This window comes from Amblyomma americanum, chromosome 1, assembly GCF_052857255.1.
Source record: "Amblyomma americanum isolate KBUSLIRL-KWMA chromosome 1, ASM5285725v1, whole genome shotgun sequence".
NCBI classification, from domain to species: domain Eukaryota; kingdom Metazoa; phylum Arthropoda; class Arachnida; order Ixodida; family Ixodidae; genus Amblyomma; species Amblyomma americanum.
Window position 1 is genome coordinate 221005112 of NC_135497.1, and position 27519 is coordinate 221032630.

At 45.3% G+C, this 27519-nt stretch overlaps 1 protein-coding gene and 1 long non-coding RNA gene across 5 annotated transcripts in view; one reads left to right on the forward strand and one right to left on the reverse strand.

The window, feature by feature from the left end:
* Nbr (exonuclease mut-7 homolog) overlaps positions 1-27519 on the forward strand; it is a 66442-nt gene that overhangs the window by 16599 nt on the left and 22324 nt on the right. For 2 of the 4 annotated variants that reach the window (XM_077648530.1, XM_077648531.1), the window contains 7 exons: positions 8307-8441; positions 10454-10617; positions 20569-20713; positions 20779-20840; positions 21401-21537; positions 21614-21714; positions 23747-23912. In XM_077648530.1, coding sequence (XP_077504656.1) covers positions 8307-8441; positions 10454-10617; positions 20569-20713; positions 20779-20840; positions 21401-21537; positions 21614-21714; positions 23747-23912 — 910 coding nt within the window. The remainder of the gene's footprint in view (positions 1-8306; positions 8442-10453; positions 10618-20568; positions 20714-20778; positions 20841-21400; positions 21538-21613; positions 21715-23746; positions 23913-27519) is intronic. The other 2 variants (XM_077648533.1, XM_077648532.1) reach the window with 1 other exon arrangement.
* LOC144114654 (uncharacterized) lies at positions 8456-15802 on the reverse strand. The gene is made up of 2 exons (XR_013311078.1): positions 15551-15802; positions 8456-15455 (listed from the first exon to the last, which is right to left on the reverse strand). It is a non-coding gene; the product is annotated as an uncharacterized LOC144114654 (long non-coding RNA).

Below are 27519 nucleotides of genomic sequence, written 5' to 3' on the forward strand. Positions count from 1 at the left end.
TAGTTCGAAGCAAATACGAAGCATGTAGTCATTTTGATAAAATAGTTTTGAAGTGAAGCGAATATTTTTGAATTGAAGTGAATACAGTTGAGACTGGAAATGTAGCAGGAAAAGAAGAGGCAGTTCATAAGAGCTGAATAACATACGTTTAAAGACTAGGTTTACGGCATACACTAGAGCATGTGAAATAAAAAAGAAAAAATGCTTTCTAACTTATGCTAGCGAAGGTTCAACAGCAGCAAGTCAAATTGCACTGAGCATCATAGCCTCAAGCCCTTGCCATGCGATTTATTACGTGCTGCTGATCTTAAATGTAAGTGTTGCTAACAGATTGTTTGGACGTTAATATTTCAGACACAAATCATACTCCAGACTTGCGCATCACCGGGCCACGAATCATATATAGTTCAGTGTACAACTGTGGCTGAAATTTTGGATGCGTTGCGTCTTATGCCACAATTTTGCTGACTTCTTTCGTGCTTCACATGGTCACGTGACCACACTGCACACGTATGATTGGCGTTAGTACCACTGCCGGAGGAAGCTATGGCCTGAGTCAGCCGTTACACAAAACTTGAAAGATGTCAGCGCAGGCTCTGCACATGTGCCAGAAGGGGAATGCGGCATGCCGCCGTGTACCAATCGGTGGACGTGGTACTTGGGATTTCTGGGGTAAGCCCTTGTGTAGACCAACGTCACAACATTGCGCATTGTGTTGCTTCGGACAGACACACATCGTCATCATGGGCCAGCATGAGGTGTGAGAAATTGCGAGCATGCCCTGCTCCCCCGCACACATGCGCCGCTGCGCAAAGGTGCAGGGGGCACATATCCTTGGAGAGAGCAGTTATTATCCTGAGGAGAGTATTTTAGTCTAAATACGCAAATAGGGAGCTGAAAAGCGTGGGTAAGGTGTACCCCTAAGCCAAGATCACAAGCGCAAGAATGCCAGCTTTCTCATCACTGGACCTAAAAAATCTAGTCTAGGTGCCCTAGCTCCGCCAACTTTTTGGACCTTTTTGGCTCTAATTAATTAACTAATCACTCTATCGACATTTTTTTTGCTCAGCATCCCCACATTATCCTCTAGATTACAACCGCTCTTTTGACGCTATCTTTTCAAAGTTCCCCACAACTGCTGCCGACACATTTTGATGACACGTTTTGGTGACACGACCCCGCCAACGTAGCTTAGTAATGCTTTCGCATTAATAAGGTATTGTCGGCTTCGAAGTTGGTGTCTGCCGACACTGCAAATAAGAAAGCCAACGTTAATGGAGTGCTCACCTCGGTCATGTTGGTCGTGCTGCATTCTTCTTGTTGGTCATCTTTGTCTTTCAGGCCCTCTGTCCTTTAGGTCCTTCCGCTGCGTGTTTGATTTCTCATCTGGGCTTTGTCCCATCATTCGTGCTCCTTGGCGGCATGACGAATTGTGCAGCCGTCAAAGGCAGAGTTCGTGGATGTGTGCCACCATCTAAAGCAGTACTATCGCTCGGAGATATCAGTGCATGCATAAGACCATTGACTGCTTATTCCCACAGCTTATTTTCCTGAATTGTGGTAACTTCGAAATACTTCAAAAATAAGCTTGAAATGAGTGACGAATTAATCACTTCGATACTTGAAATGTTCGAATATTTGCACAACCCTATTAATTATAATGCGATGACAGTGCATTAGCAATAGGTCTTCTCCTTACTTGGTGAGCTAAGGTTGCTGGCTTAGCGCAATAATCAGCGAAAGCCGATTGACCTTCTACAATAGCCTATCCACCAGGCTGTTCCTTTGGCAACCACCCTCAGGTTGCACATTCCTCCGCCTGCATCAGAACCTCACCCGTCATGGTAGCAACATTCTTGGCTCTGCCCGTGGCAGCCACCTTTTGGCTTCTTCCTCTTCCCTACAAGTGGAGAAAGAAGAATTTGTCTCTCCCTTTTGGCTGGTGCCAGGTGGTGTACACAACACTTTGTTGTGCGACACTGAACTCTATTTCTTTACGGTAGGTTTTCTAATGCTAATGCATTCAAAAAAAAAAACTTGCCCAGTGCTTCTACGCTGCATGGCTTCGTGTTATTCTCTGCTTGCTTGATGAAATGTTTACTACGATTCAAAATTCGGACGCCTGATTTTTTGGACATGCTTGATTATTCGGACTTTTTCGCGGCACCGCGACATGGCCCATAGAGCCAATGTATGAGTGCCTGAAATTTCGGATACCGCAACTGACTGCTCGATTTTTTAGACCTCGTTCGCACTCGCCGCCAATACCCAAGCCGCCATATAATGTCTGCAGTGAAACCTCATTACTTCAAACTGCAGGAGAGATCAATAACTTGATCAAATAAAACGAAATTCAAGCTGAAAGGGGGCCTCTTGCGATATTGAAATTCTGTGCAAGTTGGCACATTGCGCTCGTGCGGTTTTCGAATTCGTACTGTTGTTGAACATCTTCCGCCGCACGAACTTTTTTAAAAGCAACCAGAGTTCGCGGAATTCATCTATGCAGAGTCTTTCGTTTTGAATACGGAAAAAGGTAGCAGCGAAGAGCGTGGGAGGCATACCGCTTCACGGAGACTGCGAGCGCGGGTGGAAACTGTGGTGCATTTTAAAGCGAGGTCGGCGTACCCGCGGCAAAACGCACCACAACCCTGACTTTTCTACCGTAAAACCGTAAATAACTGGCGTTCCGATGACAGGCAAGACGCCCCTCATTATACGCAAGCCACCGCAGAGTGCATATTGCCGAATACGATGCCGATTTTGGCTATAGTCTCTAGACCTAATGACGGAGGCCAACGCTGAAGGAGCGCTTGCTTCGGCAGTTTCTCGGCTCTTATTGCTTCAAAATCTTCACGTTCTAATTCTGGGCCCATCGTACTGCGGTCGCAATGCAGTTTCCGCAGCGGTGTGTTCGCTTTCCCGTTTAGACTTTGTCCTAACCCGTGCGTTCATCGGCGACATGCAGGGGTCAGCACAGCCAGACCGAGCTCGTGAAAGCAGTTGTCCCCCGTCGTCTGTGCACGTGTTGCGCGGCGAAATTTAGTCATTAGGAGCCTTAGAATGTGTGCAACACAACTGCCCTCTTCCTCCAGCATACTGGCAATAAGTTCGTGATTTTTCGTTCGTTTTCGCGGTCCCTAGAGGTCCCGCAAAATCGATTGTTGACTGTAGCCAACTTGTCCACCTTTGCTTAGAGCAGGGGTCCTCAAACTATGTTCCACGAAAAATTGTGCTTTTCCGGCTTTCCGAGCACCTAATCCATGTATGCCTCAACCTTCACTTTTCTTTTGCTCACAATGTTTTGGGACTGACCGTACTGATTACAGCGGTCATTATTAATTGAATTTGGCCATTTTTTAGGGGTTTTGTGTTTGCATGCTGCATGCTGCATACTCCTTTTTGCATGCATACCAGGCAGGAGGCCAACACGTGCAGGGTTCCACAGCACCTTTTGAAAGGCTAGACAATTGGGAACACCTAGTATAGAGGTTGAACTGAAGGCTTCTGTGCAGAGCTACATATTGACTAATGTGAGCACTTTCTTGTGGCCCTGTTAAAAGTTCATATTGGGGCAAAACTGTGCTGCACTTAATGCGCCCGACACACACACTCACTCGTGCAGGTTGCAGAACTTGCTGTTTCAGGCTTGTGCTTTGGCAGAACAATGGCAGAAAAAAAAAAACTGACCAAAATAATATGATGATAAAAATATGGAGTGTTATTGCGACTTTGGTTCTGCCATTTTATATTACTGCTTGCAGTTTATTACATTGAAGAGATGTTGCTGAGTGGCAAGGTATGGCATTGAAAGAAAGTAACAAACGGCAACGAAGAGATGTTGCTGAGTGGCAAGGTATGGCATTGAAAGAAAGTAACAAACGGCAACCAGAGCAGCAGCCTTACATGTGACCGATCTGTCCTTTTGGAAAGTTGGCCCTTCATCTTGTTAGCATTTTTAGCCACCATGGTGGCTGAGTGGCTGTAGCGCTTGGCTGCTGGCCCGAATGACGTGGGTTCGATCCCGGCCACAGCAGTCAAATTTCGATGGAGGCGCAATTCTGGAGGCTCGTGTACTATGCGATGTCAGTGCACGTTAAAGAGCCGCAGGTGGTCGAAATTTCTGGAACCCTTCACTACAGCGTCTCTCATAGCCTGAGTCGCTTTGGGACATTAAACCCCCATAAAACATAAGCCAAACCAAACCAAACCATTTTTGTGCAATGCTGTTCGTGCGCTGGCTTACATACTGGCCAGCGCTTTAACAATGAAACGGTAGTGCATGTGAAATAATTTGCATCTTCAGCTTTGGCCAGATTTCCAGGGAGAACCCATCTTGGTGGCTGAGTAGCTGTGGCTCGGTAGTTGTGGTGCTTGGCTGCTTGAGCCCAAGGTTGCAGAATTGGTTTGGTCGTGGTAGCCACATTCAGTGAAGATGAAATGCAGAAACAGCTGTGTGATGTCAGTGCACATTAATTAATCTGCAGCCCTCCACTGCATCATATCTCAAAGCTCACATTTAGCTTTGGTACATAAAACCCCACATACTATTTACAGTAAAAGCTTCCTAATTTGAACTTTAGGCCCTATACCTGTAATGTGTGTTAGCTTATGTTTGAGACTATTTCTGTCAATATCTGCTAGGGTTGGTGGTCCCAAAGGTACTATTGTAGTCTGCTTTTCGTGCTGTCTTTACTGAACTAGAATTATTTATTAATAGACATGTTATTTTTGTTTGTTTCTTTACTGAACTTGGAAAACAAAATTCACTGCATTAATTTAATTCTAGTTCAGTAGCTGCTCCTTTCCAATTATTAGGTACTGGGCAAAAATAATGTTTCTTGTGCATGTGCTTCCCGAGAAGAATGGTCAAATGTTGTGAAAATTTGGGTGTTGAGATAATTGGCTTGAGAACAAAAAGGCTTTCATTATGAAATTACACTAAGAACGTGCGCATTGACAAAGTCTTCAATAGCCATCAGCCAGGTCATCTCGACAATAATTACTTGTTTATTTGCTACCTTGCTTTCCAGGCCACTTTTGTGATGAGCCGCCGCGGTGGCTGAGTGGTTATGGCGCTCGGCTACTGGCCCGAAAGACGCGGGTTCGATCCCGGCCGCGGCGGTCGAATTTCGATGGACTAGAGGCCCGTGTACTGTGCGATGTCAGTGCACGTTAAAGAACCCCAGGTGGTCGAAATTTCCGGAGCCCTTCACAACGGCGTCTCTCATAGACTGAGTCGCTTTGGGACGTTAAACCCCCATAAACCATACACCAATCTTTTGTGATGAGCTACGTAGCCCTTTCCAAAGTAAAGTCATCGCTGTCATGTCATGATAATGTCTGCTTGGGTAATGAAGCCTTCATTAAAAATAAGCACAGCATTCATCCTGGATATTTTCAATGTCTAGATACCAATGAGCACATCCTTCACAGCATTGAAGAAGCATAGCTTGATGGGCCAGTTGGTGCATGATTATGGGAAAAAAACCAGCCGAAAAGGTGCGTTCACAAGAGGGAGTAGGTAGGAGTGAATGAATCTTTTCTGCAGTTTATTTCCATAATCCTTCACATCATCATCATCATCATCAGCCTTACTACACTCACTGCAGGGCAAAGGCCTCTCCCATGTCTCTCTAATTAACCCTGTCCTTTGCCAGCTGCATCCACCCTTTGCCTACAAACTTCTTTCTCATTCGCCCACCTAACCTTCTGCTGCCCCCTGCTACGCTTACTTTCTCTTGGAGTCCACTCCGTTACCCTTAAAGGGACTATGCAATAAATTGAGATTACGTAAAGCAGACAAGAGATAGGCATTCGATCAGTCGTCACCCCAGTGCAAGAATTTTTGAGCTGGCATCAATAACAGCGAAGATATAGATGGTTAAAAATTACGCTCCTCCTCTCCCCCCTCAACTTGTACACGAGGAGCACCAGAAAAAAAAAAAGAAAACAGGTCTGATACTGCGCCCCGCCTTTGAACACATCATCAGATGACGTTCGCTTTTCAACTTCCGGTTGTCGCTCCTAGCCCCCTAGCAGCAGTGTCGGCGGCGTGGTGGCATCTCTCCGGTCTCTTCTCCTTCCTTGATTGCGGCGCACGTCGGGTTTCTTTGCTTGTCATCTGTAGTAATTAGCAGTAATAAACCCGGACCTCGAGGTGCGACTGCTCGCTTTTACGGCCGCGATGGGCATCGAGCCCTATGCGTGCACACGAAGAGCCGTGCGAGTGGCTCCGGAACTCCCGACAGGAGGCGGCAGAGGAAAATTGAAAACCATATGCGCGAAGGCAATGCCCTGGCTCGCTTGCCCGAGAGGGTACGCGCGGCGGCACGAGCACACGATTTTCACGGCTACTGGAAGTGTGCCCGTGACATCGTGGCTGCCGTGACTCCAGCGAATGAGAGCGTGTGGTGGCCTGGCGGCGTCATGGTACAGTGACGTCTTTGTTCCACGATTTTAGTTCCAGAATCGGTCACTACGAGTACACCAATTGGCCAGCGAATTTTGAAAAACACGGTTTTTAAAAGTTCATAATAAATTGCCGGCTCATTTCCGAAGACTCATACTTTGTGTGAATGCTTCTTAGCATCATTTCTAAGCATTGAAAACATTTACAAGTGACTTTTTATTCGTTGCATAGTCCCTTTAAGGACCAGCGGTTATCTTGCCTTCGCATTATATGCCCTGCCCAAGCCCATTTCTTCTTGATTTCAACTAGGATGTCATTAACCCGCGTTCGTTCTCTCACCCACTCTGTCCGCTTCCAGTCTCATAACGTTACACCTATCATTTTCCATGGCTCGCTGCGTTGTCCTTAACCTGTCGTTACACCTATCATTTTTCTTTCCATGGCTCGCTGCGTTGTTCTTAGCTTAAGCTGAACTCTTTTCGTTCACAACACGCTGCCGAACAGAATTGTTGGACTCATTTGTGTTTTCTTTCTTCCCATGGGGGCGTTTCTTTTTCCTCTACCAGCGTCTAGTCGCGGTAAGTAGGTCAACTCTGGCTTGTCTTTGTGTGCTGCCGACAACGAGAGTATTGAAGAATAATTACTCATGATAGATGCTGTGACCTGCGTCTGGCAGAGTTGCCAGAATTCAACAGCATGATGGTCAACATAGCGCAGAATCAATTCTCCCAGGACAGATTCTTTGATGTTTGTCATTCCGTTAACTATGAAACTCTAGGCCCTGTGCAAAAAAAAAAAAAAAACACACTTTGTGAAATTGCACTGAAGCAGTGCACAAGAGTAAACAATGCGCAGTATCAAGAGCTAAATTTGGCTAAAAACAAAATGCGAGGAAGCTTTTTGTTGTTCCCAGATGAGCGTTAATAATCCCTCTAAGCCTGGGCAAAATCAATGTACCTGTTTTGTTATTTTTTTTTTTAACACAGGAGAGCTACAGGAGGAGAGCTGTTAGGTGCATAATGAGACGTGGTTGGTCACCAGCTAGGTGTTTTTCATGTTAACAATTAGTGCAGCAGCAGGACACATAACCCTCATGCTTCAAGTGCCGGCAAACTGAAAACAGTGCGCCTATGTACCATATTTTTGCTTGTGGAGTGCTACTGACCTATCAAACGGGACATTCTGAATGTTTTCATATCTTGCTATGAGGCCTTCTTGGTGTTCTGTGTTTTTACAAGTACAGGTATGAAGTTCAAAACCTGTCTTGGTGAGGAAAAAAAGAAAATTGAAAAATTGTTGGGCTTTTGAGCTCTTTCCATCAGTCAACTGCCTCAAAATAGTTTTTGAAGCAATTTTCAGTCATAATAAAGTTCTGTAATCCGTCCAAAAGACCGATGTAAGGATGCCTACATATTACATTTGAGGCCTTTTTACGAAGTCATTGGTACAACTGTGCACCTCTTTGTTCTACAAAACCAGTGGTCCTGGAGTCATTTTGGCTACTATTGCACCATTTGTACGCATATGAGACATGCACACAGCTAGTGCCTTATAAAGGCTTGAAAAAATTGTTCGCACACAAGTAAGACATAGACCTTGTTCAGAAAAAAGTGGAAATTTCATATCGCTAAAATTAGGGTTCTGGGGCTAGTTTGGTTTTTTTCTTTAGACGAAAGCCAGTTCCTGGCCACGAAAAGTAAAAGTGTTCACCATGTCTGTTTTCTTTCAAGTGTGTGTGTGCGTGCATGTGTGTGTGTTTATGTATTGCTTATTTTCTTCTCTTAAAGGAGTGCAAAAAACTGATTGGCTCTCAAAAAACTGCCAAAAACTTTGCATTATTGTAACTTAATTTCGTGAAAACCTGGACCAAAGTCATGTTTTTTTTTTTTTTTTTCAGTTCTGTGCAATGTTTTTACAGCATGCATACTCTTCTCAAGTTTTGAAGCAGGTCTGCTGCAAAATGGCATGTGTGGCTCCCTTAATGATGTGCCACATTAGCATTGTCTCCTTCTCACAAGCAGCGTCCTCTCATGTGAGGATGCTCCACCGTGCTAACTGCAAACAGCATGTGACGAGTGCGCAGTTCCAGTAACAAACTGTGTGGCCGACCTAAGATCATTGTCACGTCTGCCACAATGTGCACATCGGAGGTGTACGAGCAACATTGTACCATGTGGTACAGGCCTGAGTCATACCTCCACACATCCCCACCCAGTGTGAATTACCATATATTGCTATGAGTAAGTAGACTCTGAATGTAGGTTGACCCCCTCCCCCAACTCTCTGCCCTCGCTGGGCATAAGAAAAGTTGACTCCGAGACATAACTCGGCAAAATCACGAGTGCTTACTCAGGCTCACTCGCAAAAGTTTGGTCAAACTACGGGCTCACTCAAACTCACACTTGCAGAGGCCCGGGCTCACTCGAACTCATAAACTCAAACTCAGTTACGCTCGCAACTCAGTTGAGCTCACTTAAGACTCTCAAGTCATCCGGGGTCAACCGCTCATAGCGACTCACATCTCACTCGGACTCTGGACTCATGTAGACTCACTCACTCATTTCGACTCAACTCACCTGGACTCACTCATTTTGACTCACAACTCATTTGGACTCACACTCATTTGACTCACGGCTCATCTGCGCTCACTCATTCGGGCTCACTCGTGTACTTCAACTCGTAACTCGCCCAAACCCACCTTGACTCAGGACTCCTATAAGCTCACACATTGGACAGCTGAATTTATGAACATTATAAACTCGCGCCCAATAGGTATGACGAATTCACTTATAATCATGCGATTGTTCAATCTCACATGGACTAATTTGATTTGATAGGCCCACACTCTACCGGACTGACTAGAAGGCAGGACTCTGATCACGATCCGAATGTAGGCCCTCTCTCACCACCACTAAGATATGATCTGAATGTGAGCCTGAACACATGACTCTGATCGTGATCTGAACGAGTCTGAACTTGTGACTCAGATCATGATCTGAATGTGAGTCCGAACTCACTCAACTCTGATCATTACCTGAATGTGAGTCCGAATTTGCAACTCAGATCATGTGAATGTGAGTCCGAACTCACTGACGACTCAGATCACGATCTGATCGCAAGTCTGGAATCACTCATGACTCAGGTCATGTTCTGAAAGGAGCCTGAGTAAGCCAAAGTGAGTCGACTCATGAGTCCGCCGACTTAAGCTCCAAGACTCCAAATATAAGTCGACGCATATATACCAGCGCCGCTGCAGCACTCTTAATGTAGTTTCCCACTGGATGGCATTGCACCACATGCGCAGCTCAAAAGAAAACTCTTACAATGCAGTCGCAAGGTCAGCATTTATAGGTAGATGCAGATCAAAGGCAATAAAACAGTGCTCATGCTGTCTTCCATACTTGTGTGCGGCCCGGCTGACTAGTGAGGAACAAAACTTCCAACGATTTTGAAGTTTTAGACTCCAGCACCACGGCACCATGCACACTGCAGAGGTTGCCAGAAGTTTGCTCGTGTGTACCGTGTATCGCTCATCCGGGAAAGTGACTGCCAGCATGAGCGAGTGAGTGAGGTAAATGGCATGCTATTTAAATTTTAGGTATCAGAACCAGTGTGCATTAATGATTTTGCTTTTGACACATTGAAGCTCTATAGTATATTCTGCCAGGAACGGGCACCGGCATGGGGCACATGCTACCCGTGGCTTGGCCGAAACTGCCTTGATCCTGTGTATAGGTTGGCTCATTGATAGGTCAACCCACAGATATCTGATGGCCATTTTTGTAAAGAAAAAGAAAAACGGTAGCATATCGTAATGAGTTTCCTACGCCATAGACCTGCATTGGTATTGGCCAGGACCGTGCTGGTAGTTCAGATTATCCTGATTTTTAGTTAATGGTCACATTAACAAGGCTTTACTTTACTACTTAATTGGCAGAGAAATAAGCTTGTAAAAAAAAAAGAAGCATGCAGTGTATTGCTTTTACCACTCTGTCGTCCTGAAACAGAGTATTGCACTAATTGTCTTTTGTTTCTGTGCCATAGGAGGCTATCTCCAGTTTCCCAAGACTTCGGCGAGACCTGCTGTACGACTTGATGACATTGCAGAACTATGACACTGCTTTAAGCTTCGCGCTGAAGCTTGGTTATGCAGATCGTTGGTGGCCAAGGGATCTTTTACACCACAGAAGTACATGTGAACCAGAAAAGTAAGTGTTCGTTTTATTTTAGTGTGTGCACTCTTGTAGGTACGAGCATGTACTGTCCTGTGCCCTATACTTTCTGTGCTCTTATACTAGAGCAAGATTATACGGGTCTGTTCTGCTGTCTTAAGTGAATGCGCAGACAACTTTTATGTATGTTCAAAACATGCTTGGTGAAGTATGTTTTTCATTGGCAGTGGTAGTGTTCCCCCTTTGAAAATGTGCACTGGTTGCTCAGAGTAGGTTGGTAGTACTGAAAGGAGCCGACACATTTTACCTTGGAAGACTAGTGTGGCAGAAAGTTTTTGTCAATTTGCCTTACTGTAATGGAACTGAATGTGAGGCTTAAAGGCACACCTTCCTTTCAATGTGAATAATTTAGGTCTGCAGTGGTAAGACAGCCGTGTCGGTGCCATTTTAATGCAGATGCAGTTTACTACACCTTGTTGTGTGGAGCCTATGCTCATGCCCAAGTCGTATCTGTGGTGCACCATATTGAATTGAATGCCTCACTCGCGCAAAAGCATTAAATTGGTCGGAATGATCCCAAGCTGCACTGAAGGAAAAATTTGTCCGGCACATAACATTTTGTTGACCATGTTGCGTTCAAACCCTGAAAGAAGCTGCCGAGTCGTGCTGCTGCAAGTGATTCTGCTACGAAAAGCTCTAAATAGAAGTGAAAAGAACACGTAGTATCTCTTCCTATATTCTCTGCTGCGTAACCTGCCCTTTGGTAACCTGCATAACCTGGCCGTGGGGCCCTTGAAAGCAGGAAGTTCCTTGAAGCACTGGGAACACTGTTCGAGCAAACCCAAGTGGCACTGTCCCCTGGCCATATGTGCTAAGAGGCAGTCCTTGTATTGTTCAGGTTATGGGGTCACTCTGCGTCCAGTCGGCCGGGAAGGCGAGCTTTCGTGCCAGCTACACGCAGGCGTTTTTCAAGTATGCAACACGTTCCCCCAACCCGTGGCGCAGAGTCGCAGTCACGGCAGGTCCGTACGAAATAGGCAGCGGCAGGGCATATTAGGAAATAGTTTATTATCCTAACGTGAGGTAAGGCACACTGCGGAAGAATGTTCTATCCGTAAAATAGATGTTCAGCAGCTCACCAGGTCGTTGACGTCGTCTGGCGTTGGTGTTCGGGGGCCGGCGGGCAGCGAAAGGGGTCCGTGGGGCACTTAAGTCAGGTCCGGCAGCGAGAGTCCCATCGTGACGCGCGTTCCCCCCTTTTATCCCCTCGGTCATTGCCTCCCTAGCAGCAAATCATTGCCGTCAAGCTCAGGCATGCTACCCTGTCCGCAGAAGGCAGCGCGCTGTCGTGACGTCACGTCAGTGCTGGGGCGGAAATGAGCAGAGTCCCAGGGGTGCCCTCTCCACATTCCTGGTAGCCAGCGCGCCCGTGTTAGTCATGATCGCCGCTGGCACGGGGGACGAGGAGGCGATACCAGTTTATCCCACATCCTCCCCTCCTTAAGAAGCCTCCCGAACACAGAAACGGGGCAACATTACTTGATCTTCTCCGCCATCCAGGAATCGAGGTTGGACGTTCTTCGGCTCCCGTAGGTGCATCAGTTGACGGCCGCGCCACGCCCCCTCCGATCAGCTGCGTCGCTCCGAGAGCTTGGCCTCCCGCACGATGACGCTCGGCATCTTGCTCCCAGTCTCGGTCTTCCGAGTGCGTGCCGCACCGTTCCGGTGAATTCGGTTGACCGCCTCCTTGGCGCTGGCTGCGATGGCTTGAAGATCAGGTCCATGGCTGCACCCCTGAGGTGCTGGGTCAGATGGCTTCAGGGGCCAGGGTTGCGGCGCTTTATCATTGAGGCCGCGGTTGGGCTGCCCTGGCATACCTGGTCAGCAGGCGAGGACCCAGGTTTGCAGCGGTAATGGGGCCCCGGAAGGCGGTGGCACACAGTTGGCGGGTGGGCAGCTCCGATGCGATGTGGCAGGTAGCCGTGTTTGCCTGGTTACAGCAGGGTGGCGACAGCAGGTCGCGGGTGGGGCGTAGCGTCGGGCCTTGGGCGCGGCGCGTTGCCGAAGCTGGATGGTGGCTGGTAGTTGGTAGTGGAACGGTGTTGTTCTGATTTTCCCTTCTTCTTTTCCATCTGTGCTGGAAAAGGTCAACGCAGATGTAGCCAGCTCCCGCAGCGTGTGCTACGTGGCTGTTCGACCGGGCCCTCAATAGAGTCATGAGGGTTAACGCAAGTCAGCCTTGCGTGACATCGATCGGCATGACCAGCCCGCACGTTCATGCATTTAACGAGACTGCCTGCCGGCTAGCGCCCTCGCTCTAGGCTGCGCAGGCAGATTCTGTTTCTGCCTAGGGCGCAAGTTATAGCGGGACGCGGGGTTCGCCGGCTGGCCGCAGCACTCGTTATCCGACTACGGCGCGGGTTGGGCTGTGTCCTCTACCCACTCACCTCGCTGCACATACCGTTTCAGATCGCATACGTGCACCGGTCCGCCTGTCGGTTTCGACCGCAAGTCCTCGAGCCTGTAAACGAGTGAGGAAAGTTTCTCTCGCATGCGGAACGGCCCGATCCATTTCGGCGCCAACGAGGCCGTAAACTGTTTGCTAGCGTCGCTGAGAACGTGCTGGCGTCAAAGCACCAGATAGCCCACTTCGTAGTGAACATCCCAGTGCGAGCGGTCGTACTGTGCTTTTTGCTGCGCCCTAGCAGTGCCCAGGTTGGGGCGAGCCTTGCGTAAGGCCTCCGTCATCTTAGCGCGCAGTTGCGTCGCGTACTTGGCTCGTGCTAACGAAGCAACTGGCGTCTTCCTGCTGTCCGATAGAATCCGGTCCATCGGATTTAGCGGCTCTCTACCCAAATTAAGAGAAGACGGCGCATACCCAGTCGAGCGGTTAGCGGTCGAACGCAAAGCATACGCGATCTCCGGCAGATAGGAGTCCCAATCTTTATGCCTCTCACAGTACGTGACAAGCATGTGTTTAACGTTGCGATTGACTCGTTCCGTGGGGTTCGACTGCACGGTCGTCCAGCGCCTGTGCAGAGGCAATGGACACGACCCAGGGCAGCCCCGTGCCGTCCTTGTGGGACGGACGGCGGAGCTCCTTGGATCAATCAAAAAGTTTGAGGCTCCGAGTCACGGGGCCAAATCAAAGTTAATCTAGTTTTATCTGCACACACGCACACAACATAAAGATGGCTTTCATAATACACTGGAACTGTAGAGGTCTCGTAAATAACTATAACGACATAAAATACATTTTAAACACAATTTTCCCTATTGCTTTATGTGTGCAGGAAACCAATTTAGGCTTTCAGCACACAAAGGTGCCAAAGAAATATAGTCTTCCGCCAGCCAAGCAACACTGCGTTTCGGTATTTTTCGATGTAGAGAAAGCCTATGACACCACATGGAGGTTTGGCATACTGCGGGACCTTGGAGACCTCGGCATCCGTGGTAGAATGCTGAAATGCTCGAGTGACCTTTTGACCAACCGTTCATATCAAGTACGCCTGGGTGCCATTCTTTCTAAGAATTTCCTTCAAGAGAACGGCGTGCCTCAGGGGTGCATGTTAAGCACCACGCTTTTTATAGGAAAAATGAATTCCCTAGGAAAAATAATTCCAAAGTCTATCATGTATTCAGTCTATGTCGACAATCTCCAGATTGCTTGCACATCCTCTAGCGTTACATCGTGTGAGAGGCAAATACAGCTGACTGTAAATAAACTAACAACATGGGCAGATGAATGGCTTCAAGTTTTCTACGTCGGTAGGTGTTCTGTTCACACTTAGAAGAGGACTGCACATTGATCCCTCCCTGTATCTGAGTGAAGTCGCACTACCAGTTAAAGATGAGCACAAATTTCTGGCGGTAACTTTTGACAAATGGCTCGCATTCCTACCACACATAAACACCCTAAAAAAGAAAGCTTCTAAATCTCTGAATATACTAAAAGTACTCTCATGAAAACACTGGGGTTCCGATAGGGCTTGTCTTTTACAGATTCATCGCTCTGTAGTACGCTCTACATTAGATTATGGATACATAGTTTATAAATCAGAGAGGCAATCGTACCTTAAACGGCTAGACCCAGTGCATAATTTGGGTTTGCGTCTTTCCACCAGTGCATACAGGACGTCACCCATAAACAGTCTTTATGTGGAAACCAACAAACCATCACTTACAGACAGAAGAACCATGCTCACATGGTCGTACATTTTAAAAATCCGTTCACTACCTAAACTTATCTGTCACCAAATAGCCACAAAGTGCCCATCTAGAATACTATTTAACAAACCATTAGCTATAAGGTCGCTTCTCCTGCGTTTTGAAGAGATGTGCCAAAACCTTGGCGTACTGGATAGATACATTACCTGGCATTGCTCGAAGACGAGGTCCACTGCCTCCATGGTACAATTTTCCTGCAATCTGTGACCTCACTCTTACACATTTCCGTAAAAAACAAACTCCACAGCAACATATAATACAAGAACAGAAGAAGAAGAATTTTATACTGATGGATCAAAAACATATGCGTAGGAAGCACAGTGGTGCGAGGGAGTTCGGAGGAAATAGACTACCCTCCATCTTCACCGCGGAGTGCTACGCAGTATGTGTGGCCATAGAAAAAATACCAAGTGAGAACCTCAAAAATGCTATTACTTACACAGACTCCTTAAGTGTACTTATATCTCTTCATTCTAAAGATGAATGAATTATGCACAACATTATGCACAACATAGTGACTGCCACAGCTCAAGGACAAAATATAAAACTGTGCTGGGTCCCGAGTCATTTGGGAATAAAAGGCAATGAGAGAGCAGATGTGTGAGCTGCTAAAGCTCGTGGCAAGGAAATAAAAAAAGTAAATATACCTTTTAATGATTGCATTTGGGAATAAAAGGCAATGAGAGAGCAGATGTGTGAGCTGCTAAAGCTCGTGGCAAGGAAATAAAAAAAGTAAATATACCTTTTAATGATTGCATGAAATTAGTAGCAAGGAAACTAAGGAAAAAATGGCAGTCGGCTTGGAACAATAAAGTAAATAATAAACCGCACTTGATAAAACCAGGTTTAGGTGAATTTAAGTCGTGTGCACCAAGAACGTTTCAAGGAAGTGATCTTATGTCGTCTCTGAATAGGACACATGCACCTTACGCACAACTCCCTACTAACAAAGCAAGACAAACCTGTTTGCCAAGAATGCGGAGATGAACTCACGGTAACCACATTTTATTCTCTTGTGTGAGACTGGAAAACTAAGAAAAAAGTACTTTACTCAATTTTATAATGAATGCATTCCTTTTCATCCAACACGGCTCTTAGATGATAATGCCATTGTTAACATACCTTCCGTTTTTAGCTTTTTAAAAGAATTAGGGGTACTTGAAAAACTAAATTTTGAACCACTGCTTCGCTTTATTACATGATACACCTCGGCCAGTGTCTCATTCCTGAGAAGGCTGAGGCTTTTTATTTGATTGGTTGGGAGCCTCAGGAACCTTGCCCAGCCAAGGGAAGCCGTTCAGGCTACGTGACCTTCTCTGGGGCTTTTGCCATTAGCCATTTCCAAATGCCTTCTCCTCTGCTACAACTAGACAGTACAATCTTATAGGCCATCTACACCATTGATAATATTTCACATTTGTAAACATTCTGCAGGAAACTTATTCTATACCTTGAGCTTGGCGCATGATGGCCTTAGCTGCCTATGTGCCATAAAACCCAACACAACGCAACTCATTCCTGAGAAGAAGGCTGAGGCTTTTTTTTTGATTGGTTGTGAGCCTCATGATCCTTGCCCAGCCAAGGATAGCCGCTGAGGCTACCTGACCTTCTCTGGGGCTTTTACCATCAGCCATTTCCAGTTTTCTTCTCTGTTATTACTAGGCAGTACAATCTTTTTGGGCCATCTACACCATTGATGATTTTTTATATTCCTAAACATTCTACAGAAAACCAATTCTATACGTTGAGCTTGGCGCATGATAGCCTTAGCTGCCTATGTGCCATAAAACCCAACACAACACATGAAGTGACTGGCCCTTGGAGCCGCAAGGTGGCGCTGTAGAGCGACATCAGTGCTTGATATGCCAAGCACGCCGCCACCGTTCTCCCAGCATGAAAACCAGTCTATGCTATGGCTTGCGCACCGCCGAAGAATGTGCCTGTGCTTGTCACACTATGCTATTCTTGCTCTGTGCGAGTGATGGGTTGATTGTGTGCAATGCCAACCTGCGCCATTTCTTAGTGTGCCATGGTCAGTCAGAGGCTAAAGTTACCAGCATATCCGAGTAATTTAGGTACTGTTGCATATTAGTCTACCTTTCCTTAGAAGAATGACCACCCAGAATTAGCCGCCGCGGTGGCTTAGTGGTTATGGCGCTCGACTGCTGGCCCGAAAGACGCGGGTTCGATCCCGGCTGCGGCGGACGAAATTCGATGGAGGCGAAATTCTAGAGGCCCGTGTGATGTGCGATGTAAGTGCACGTTAAAGAACCCCAGGTGGTCTAAATTTCCGGAGTCCTTCACTACGGCGTCCCTCATAGCCTGAGTCGCTTTGGGACGTTAAATCCTCATAAACCAAACCACCCAAAATTGGGGGGTTGACATGTGTGCAAAACTGACCTATTTGTGGTGTCTAAGGTAGTTTAGTCAAGCGGTGGCTAGTACATGCTCCGTGTTGGTGCCCATTCCTGGCAGGTTGCATAGGGCTCCAGATATAAAAAAAAAACTTAATTGATAATCATATCTGTTCTAGTAAAGAAAATTTTAATTTTGGGCCGTTTACCCAGTTCTTATGCGCTGGTGGTTGCCTCCTCCGACGAGCGGTAGGGCAGCATGGGTGCAAACTTCCAATAATCTCAGAGCCCTACATCGCACCGGAATCTGAAACTACAGGACCCTTTGCAATTTTTATTAATTTGGCAAATATACCCTTCGGCATAAGCCATATATATATGCAGGCCTCTGTCTGCTATAAATGCTAACAAGGCCCGGTGCTGGGGCCCATGGGTCCAAAGTAGTGCCTGATGCACTGATTTATATTTGCAGTCCTTTTTTTTTTTTTGGCCATCAAGAGGTGCGGGTTGGAGGGTGTTTTTTCACGGCATTATATTGTAATCGCAAACTTCGTCCAATAAAGGCAGCCCATTCCTGCAACAATATTTTTGCCTGGGTCTCCCCCTTTTTTTTTTTTCTGCTGTCTGCTAATTAAAAACCCCTATAAATTAGAATATTTTTTGCAGTAGCCTGTGACCTCAAAATAATGAGGTTTTACTGTAGTGCAAACTAAAGGATCTTGAAATGATTTCGATGTGCATATTCTAGTGCAACAGATCTGTCGAGGTGGTATTTGCAGGTATTTGAGTCAAATTTGAAAGCCCTGCATGGTCCCTATAATGAAGAAATAATTTTTAATGTTTCTAAATTATAGGGTTTATGCAGAGCTTTTAAATTTGACTCGAATACCAATAAAGGCACCTCTACAGATCTGTTGCATTAGAATATGCCCATTGAAATCATTTCATTGTTCATTTAAGCCGCTGTGATGGCTCAGTGCTAAGGTGGCTGCGCTGACCCAAAAGACGCGGGTTCGGTCCCAGCTGCAGCGGTTTCATTTCTATGGAGGTGAAAGGCTAAAGGTCCGTGTACTGTGCAATGTCAGTGCATGTTTAAGAATCCCAGGGGATCGAAAGTATCCGGAGCCCTCCACTGTGGCGTCCCTCATAGCTTAAGTTGCTTTGAGATGTTAAACCCCACATACTATCATAGTGCGAATTATTCAAGACCCTTTCCTTTTATTCCCTCCCCTGCCTAACCCTAAAGCTCCTGGAACCCTAGATTATGCCAGCACTCCTCCCTTTTTTGCCTTCAGAGGCTTGCGCTTTCAGCAACATGTCACTGACCCCCTTTCGTCCACTGTTATTTCCGATCACTGCCGACCATTTCCTTTCAGTAATGATGCCTCTTTACGTCACTCTGATGCTGTGATTAGCTCAGGGTGTCTAGATGATTATTATAGATTATTCTAATTGCAAACAGGTATACGAATCCAGTTGAGTTAACCCTTGAAAGTCCCATATCATTAGTAATAAATCCTGGAGAATCTACTAAGTCTGGCATGGGTTGAAATAATGTGACATGAAGATTCTTAAACTCTCTACAAAACGAAGGAGTCCAATCTTGAACCATATCTTTCAGCGGTCTTAGTCTACAGGCAAACTTTTATTTGAATGTAAAATTGGCAGGTATACAGGCGCAGACATAAGTAAACGGAGCACTCCATTTCGTTCTAATTGTAATCTTGCCTTTTCTGTAGGACACGAGGAAGCATTATTTGTTCATGAGAAGGCGAACTATTGTCAACTATTAGCCTGCACATATCACAGTTGTCAGTCTCAATTAGGAACCGAGTGACGAATGTTAGAAGGCAATAGCGCGCTTTGTTTACTTTTGGCCGCACCTGTACCTTGTGTTCAAATCTGACGACGAGCAATTTCAGTAACCATTGGGCCATATCTCTTGCAAGTATCCCATGTAGAATACTCCGGCATATTGTGGTGTTTAACATTGCACAGAGTTCACAACAAAAGGCTGTTTACCCTCATCAGTATATATAGTCTCTGAAAAAGATTGTTGTGCAGGATGCAACTAATGGAATACTCTTGTATTCGCATTGACTCTAGGCGTCCGATACGGCAACAGATTTCTGTTTAAATGCTAAACTCAGTTAGTTTCTTTAACAATTTGGTTACTAAGAAATTTTACCTTTTCACAGACAGTTCACCTTTGTAAATAACAGTTCAGGCTGCCTTTGGTCTGCCTCAGGATTGTGTTATGGGCTTATTGCTAACTATCTAAAATGGCTTTCTAAATTTGGACTTCTAATTTGGCTTTGTTTTCAAGAGTATGGAGACTGTGTAACGAATCGGTGCGCAAATTGGCTTATGACTCTGAATTTTAACAAATGAAAAGACGTTCTCAACCTCTCAAGAACAAGGTTGTTGCCCTGCTATCTTCAGTTTCCACACGCTGGCTTTTGCGGAGTTTGGATGCACAGAGGACTGCAAACATGGAGGAAGTGCCAGAACAACCTGATGTGTTATACAGACGAGCTTATATTCAGAAGCCTTTTCTTTAATGAACAGATATTTGGTTATCATATTTAAAACACAATGTGCAATAATGATTTTTACAGTTGCTGTGATCCTAGTTGCTTGTTTCACTGTTTATGTGAGATAATTAGCAAATGCAGTGTCCAGTAGTGCCTCAACATTGTTAACATTTGTTGTCTACAGTAAGCAACTCCACTGAACATTTTTCACATTGATGTCACCTGCTGTAATCATTGTATTGGCACATACATTACTCAAGATAGTCTTGCAACAACTGAAGAAACTTGATAGGGGCATTGGGAAGCCAATAAACTAATGGAATAATACAGGAAGGATCTCCATCCTGCATCAGATGCTTTCTGCATTTGGTCAGTCTTTCACAGGAACAAATTCAAGTCTTCTTTCAAAATTGAGGGAGACACCGTCAATGTGTGAATCGCAGTCCTTCCAAATAATCCTGATTGTATGAGGTATGTTTCTGTACAATGTGAAAGTAGCTAAGTAGCCTGTAGTGGTGGCGTTCTGATAAGAGGGATCATAATTTTCTTTCATGAAACGGCTTTGTGTAAAATTGTAAAATATTAGTTTCATTGACTGCTAAATTACCAGCAGTGCAGAGTAACTTAATTTGGGTGTAAAAATTCATGTCCATTCAGTGACCAGTTCATCAAGACATAGTTCACTACCATGTCCACTTGGGGTGCCTGTGATCATACTTTGCATTTTGATCCTCTTCGTGTTAAATAAAATTTTTGTACCTAAATTCATAGCTGAAGGAATATGTGTGATGCAATTAGGGTCAGTCTTTTAAAACAATTGTTATGTTTCATGCTCCAAGTGATACATCTTCACTCTTTGCTTCATTTTATAGACTGGAGGAGCTGCGCAGAGCATGGGACTTCACGAATGATGTTCCCGATTATTCCGGCAAGTTCTTGCAGCTGAGCCTCAACCTTCAAGATGTGTCTATGGTGGATTCACCTAGTGGCTTAAAGGAGTGCATTAGAGTCATTACAGTAAGCCTGAGCAATTTTTGGTTTGGTTGGACAGTCAGAGTGGAATTCAAATTCATCTTTTTCAGAACTACAACATTGTTGGCATCGACGCTGAGTGGAAGCCAACCATTGGATTGACTCCTTCAAGGTTTGTGGCTTTGTCATTGCATTAGTAATTGCAGCAGCAACATAGTGGTAGTGTGTCGTCCTGGTATGTTAGATGATGATGATGGCTCATATCCCATGATTACTGTGGATGTGATCTTTTTCTAATGGGTGTTGTTGTCTGGCCTGCTGCTCAGCTTCCCCTGGGGTGAAATTCTGATACATCCTGGACAGATGCTGGTAAATAAAAGGAGAGCATTTCACTCTGTTAAACATTTGTTATAACTACTCCAGCAGAACTGTCCTTGAAAATTCTTCTCTTGTTAGCATTGTGCAATCAAGAATTTGGGCTGTAGGTTAACGCTGCTGTAAGACGTTTGCTTTTGACAGCAGTTGAAACCTTGTGGCTGCTGTGGGAAAAGCCAGCAAACTTGTTGATATGTATTGGAGTTAAAATCTGCATGACCTTCTGTAGTATTCCAGTGTATATGCCTTACAAAGAAGGCAGAGATAATTCTACAAAAAGAGCTAATGTTGGAGTTAGTCCAAAGCTTCTTTTTCAGCAGAGTGCTATTGCCAGCATGCTCATTTTGCACTTTATAGGTTGGCATTGGTACAGCTTGCAGTGTGGGACTGTGTGTTCATGCTGGATATGCCAAAACTCATGGTAGAATTGGCAGACTCGGATTGGGACAAACTCTACAGTGACGTTCTGTCAACGCACAGAATTCTGAAGTTAGGTAAGCATAAACAGAATGTTCATGAGCTTGGCATACCTTTGTTGCTAGATCCTCATATTTGACCTTGCACCTCTAGGTTATGGCATTGCTGAAGACCTCAGGCTGTTGGCAGAGTCAGTCAAGCGACCAAATGCTAAAGTTAACAGAGTAGTGGATTTGCATAACTTCACTCAGAAGGTAAGGATGTATAGAACATGGATGTTGTTAAACTTGGTACAATGCGGGAGTCTTTGGGGATAAATACAAGTTCGTGAGCTTTCAGAGAAAGCAGGAGGATGTTTGATTGGTGGTATGAAAATCTAGAAAGTTGCAAAATGTTTTATGCGGGGTGGTTTTTTGCCTTTTCTGCTCTTTTGACTGAGTTCATGTTGGGTTCAGCAGACACAAAGAGATAACTAAATTGGCCAAGTTTTGCTAATTTTTAACCCTTTCAGGTCCAAATTAAAACTGTTTAATAAAGAAAATTTATATCCAAAGACTAGATTATTTAGGAAGAGGATAATTCATAATATAAGAATCAAAGTTCCATCTGTTCCCTGATTTCTTTTTTCATGATCCCAGATGGAATCAGTGGGACTTAGTGGGTGCAAAATACTTAGTCGGATGATTTCTTTGAAAATTTTATTCATTATCAACTGCTATGAAAACACTCTTGTCATTGCTAAAGTAGAGGTATGGGCCATTGTTATCACTGTTCTCACCAAGGGCACGAGAGAATGCTATGACACATAGCTTGAACTATGTTTTTTTTCATTGTGTGTGGGTCAGTGCGCAGATTCTTGAGTTGATAGCTGCTGTTTTGAAGCTGCTCGCGGTGATTGTGGATGCCGCAAGAAACCAAACGGCTAACGCAAGTTAGTTTGGCTTTCGCGTGACCGCAGTATGCGGAGGTGGCAGGTGAAACACCAACTAGGGTGGCTTACTCGCATTACAGCGGTGCCACGTAAAGATTCAGATGCCAGGACGAAAGCTATCGCAGTTTTCACCACCTCCGTTCCGTGACAGTCGACGTGAGCAAAGGATGGCCGCTGGAAAGCGGCAGTAGTTAAACATGTCGCTGGTTCTGGGGCACTGTTCTACGGTTGCAAGAGGTGCAAATAGGTGCCAACTGCCTGGCTACGAGCTTTTCTTTTCTTGCTGCTATATCTTCTGTGACGCTGTTGGCAAATGCGAGATAAAGCGTGAACCTTAGCGCAAACACTTGCCGCACCACAACTTGTCGCCCATAAAATGAGGCAAAGTCTGCTGTCTGCCATTAGAGCGGGCACAGCTTGGCGGTCATCAGTTCAATATATCCGTTTTATGGCAAACTGCGTATAGAGTAAGAAATGCATGTTTGTAGACAATAATTACAAACTGTTTGATATAGCAAATGATTCTTTCTGTTCTTTATAAAGAGGTTTGACTGTAATGACAAAATTTCCCTTGGTCAAGTGTGCTGTGTGTTTGGGTGCATGGCCATGCCCATTGCGCTCTTTGAAGGATGAAACAATTCACTGCGGCTTTTTTCTCATCGCCGTGAATTTAAAGTGTTAGAGGTACAGTTATGAGTGCCTCCTCAGAATCCCTGTGCCTTTAAATGGAAAGGAGTAGGAATGTTAGTAGGCAGAAATGGTTGTCGGTTAGCCGCAGCATGCCCAGAAGTTGGTGCTTTTCGGCTTGAAGCAGTTCCATGTTTTTATTCCCAGCGGCTATTTATCAGGATTTCCCAGCTAAAGTCTGAAAGTACACGGCCTATGTGTGAGTTTGCAGGTCAGTCTTTCATCCTGTTGTGACATTGCTACCTTCTTGTCGTGTGAAGTAAGTGTGACTGACAGAATCATTGTTAGTGACGGATACATGTTAGTGAATTTAGTTACTGAAATTCAGCTTTGACATTGCTAGTAGTCTTTCACTTTTCCATGCTTTTGCGGATCACAAAATTTGTTCTTAAAGAGACACAACAAACTAGACCATGGGGTGAGCACTTCAAGTTAACATCAAAGGCTTACTTATTATTAGCAGACATTTGTAAGCCTTGGTTGGCTGAACAAGCTTCCTGGCATTTTGAAACAATTCACTGTTCATTCCGGTTTTATGTCCCTCCTATTGGCTTGCTTTGTGGTAGTAGTAGCTGGAGAGCTGGCGAAATGTCTTCTCATGGTGTGAGCTGATTTGATAGGGCATTAACAATGAAACAGAGATGTAACCCCTTCATATTGTTCACTAGTTACAACGGGAATATCCAAGAGTAATAAGACCTGTGTACGAGAAGCGGAACTTCAAAGGATTAGCTGAACTGACATATTCATTGCTGGGACTACCGTTGAACAAGAGTGAGCAGTGTTCCGACTGGGAGAAGAGACCGCTGCGACCATCACAGACATTGTATGCCGGTAAGCAGTATTTGCAATGTTCTTTCATTTTAATGCCTGCTTTTAGTCACCAGTACCAGGTTGTGTAATCCATGCAGTTGAATAACCAACAAGAGAGCCAATGTAATGGAAGCTACATACGAAGGAATAATGGGAAGGCTGTGCTTTTTTTTATGTTGAAAGCTATTTCTCACTGTCATCATTTTGTCTAGGAGAGTGGGTCTGACATAGTTGAATCTGAAAAGGCCTAGGTAGAGCTAGGCAACAGGGCTGGTAGAGCTTGTGCATTATGAAACCTTGTTTACGCTAGTATGGGATATCTAGGCCCTTGGTATGTTTGTGCGTCTGTGTAAATAAATAGTTAAACCTCATTGCAGCGTATTTTGTAAGACCCTGGAAAAGCTACTTGCAAAGCGGCAGTGTGCCCTATCTGAAAAACACTATATCCACTCTATAAATATATCCACTGACCTGGTAAAGAATGATACCTGAGGTATTCCAGGAAGGTCTTAGCCTTTCTGCTGCAAAACTTTTGTTGGGTATCGATAGACATGGGGAGCAGTTGGTGGTGACAGTAATGTGGCAACACAACAGGGCTGGTTCAAATCGGCGAGTGCATCGATGCCAGGCAGCAATGTAGCAACGGTGGCTACGATGCATGGAGGAAGATGGAAGTTTGCTACGCCCAGCCTAAACTGTGGAGCCACACTGAACCATATTGGTATCAATGTGTCACTGCAACCTATGCAGTAGGAGCACTGGTGAAGCTTCGTTGCAATACATGGCATAATTCATACCTGCTTTACAAGAGACCTCTTCATACTCATATGCTATGATAGAGACTAACAAAGATGTTTGTTTGTGATAAGCCACTGTCGCAAGTGAGCTCCAAATGCATGAGGTTTACGGAAGCTGAATTCAGGATTCTGTGTGACTATGTACATACCGAGTGGAACTACAATGAGTACGCCTTAAGGGGGGGACAGGTGTACACCAAATGATTACTGTTTGTGTAATTTCATGTGCTGATTCCAAAACTGCAAACGGTTGCCTTCTGCAGCAGACAGTTTAAGATTTATCAAGGAAAGTATATGTCCTGTATGGAGGAAGCTTGATGAATAAACAAAATCTTGTGGAGAAGATTTCTATTTTTAAACGATCTAGAGCCACCAAGGAGTGCAATAAGGCATAAATGAGCATTCTAGGATGACTTAAATGAAAGTTAAAGCTGGTCAAACATGACAGAAAATAAGCTCATTTTGTTGACTGAGACAAAGTATTTATCTTGAAAATTTTTGCAAGGAAGCAGTGGTTTAAAATTAGCATTGTTGTACAACCTGTGCATTTATCTTTCTAGCGCAAAGAGAATTGTAGTAATAGCTGATATAGAACTGGAGATATCGCTTCTCCAAAATTTTGAATGTGCCAAAAATGCAGTTTTGAGAAATCGGGAAAAAATGTTTGTGGCATATTTCTGTGGCACCAATTCGAACTAGAAACCACTGAGGTGAGTTCTGGCTGGTTTCTGATGTGGAAGCACCATTTCCGGTCAGCATAATTGTGCTTGAACGAGGAAATTGCCGGCAAACGGATGGCATGGTCTGGAGGCTGGAAACCGAGTGCCTTTGCACTGTGACCTCCCTGAAGTTGGAGCGTGCGACTGTGTCTCACTACGGCGCTGTGGTCGCAGTCAGCCCCTAAAAACGATACGTGCTCTTTGCTCATTTTGCACCTCAAAACATTCAGAAGCAAGTTTCATCAATGTTTCCAGTTCCGCACGTTGTGAGATGGTTTCACGACCGCTGCTGGCACTTTACCGGAGATTTACCGGAGAGCTCAATCTATCGCGCCGTTGCTGGCTGTCAACGAAAGCTGCTTAGGTATCACTTCTTCTGCACGGTCACGATTACGCTGTCTGTATGCGGCAGGGATCTCCCTGATCACTCCTCACTATTGCGCAAAGCACCGCTGGTGACGGCGTTATCGGGCCATCGCGGAGTGTCGTCAGCTGATGTAGACATGGTGGGACGATGCAGCGTACCCCGCGCACTTCGGATCTCTACCTTTCTCTCTCTTTTAGTGCTTTTAGGCCTAAGACTTGTGTGAATTGAAATATTTCGTACCTAGCTCCCGACGAACCTCACTTGGCCGTGACAGTGAAACGGTGGGGACCATAGTTTTTCTGTACACTAGAGGGAAAGCTAGCTCTTCTCTTCACTTCACCATGGACACCCGAGGCATGCCGGGAAGACAGCACACCGGATTGACATCTAGTGACTTGTTGTCGCTACAGATTGGATTTTTTTTGGCTGTTCAGTTTAGTTTTCACCACTGTAGATTTTACTAGTATTTTGTGCGCTCATGGTTGTGTAGTGCACGCAGTTCAATTGAGATGAGAAGCATCCGAAGGCGCTTGACACGAAGTGAACTGAGCGCAGTGTCTGGTGCCTGCTAGACCTAAAGAGCCCCCTCATGCCCCCTCACTAAGAGCCCTTTACGCAGCAAGCTGGATTTTGCTCAGCGGGAACCTGTGCTACCTGTGCATTGAAATGTGAAAGAAGGGAACAAGGTTTTTTGTGAACTGAGAACTCTGCAGTCTGCTGCAGTGGCCAATCTGCACATTCTCGTAGTAGTCTCGGAGACACTTTAAATGCGCCAAGTATTTCGACAAGCGCAACTTATGCTAACCGTACTCACAGAAAATTGCGTTTTGCTCAATTCAGAGACTGGTGGTGGCCGTGCATTGCATGCAGGAACAACTTCCACTTAATGAACTAATTCACGCAAATACATACCCGCATGTTGCACTTGTCAGCATAAACACAGCCATCACTTACTTGTGGCAGGAGAGGTTTGCGCTTCCTAATTCAGTGTTTCTTGGCAGAATCTAAGCGCAGCACCAGGACATGCCGAGAGCTGGCACTTAGTGCGCGTGAACTAGTTTCTTATAGAAAAGCGGGTGCTCAGGCAAGTTTCTGACGGCAGGAACACAGCCTATGCACGGACAAAAGGCGCATACCGCAATAGCAGACTACACCAATGAAATGTTTTTTTCAAAATGCAAAAACAGAAGCTTCTAAAGTGTAGCATTTTAAGCGCTGACACTAAAGAATATTATTTTTCATGGTTAGCTATGCTGACTGTTGCATAAAGCAGAGAAAATCTTAAAATTAATTCCCTCGGCGTAACCGCCTGCTTGTTAGCACGCAAAATTCGCACAAAGGTGGCATTTGGTTTTCAGTTTTGTTTTATTTACGTTTGAATGGAGTACTTGCCTGCTTCGGTCAAAATTAAGCGGAAATCTTCATCGTCTGTGACGACGGCGAACCAAAACTGCGAGCTTTCACAGTAATGATGCCAGTAGCTCCACCATGTGCCCTCCAAGCAAAGCAGCACTACCATGCAGGGAGGCCCCAGAGAAACTCTCGGGAGAAACGCGAGGCGCGGGGAGGAGTTCAGTTACATGCAACAGCGTTTTCAATAAAATAGCCGAGAAAGCAATTTCAAACCAACCGCGCAGCCGCTTTCTCTCTTGCATTTCGCCGCAGCCTCAATGGTAGAGCGCTCGTTCCTTCAGCAGGCACAGGTGGTGCTACGGGTACGATTGCCGCGAAAGCTTCCAGTTTCG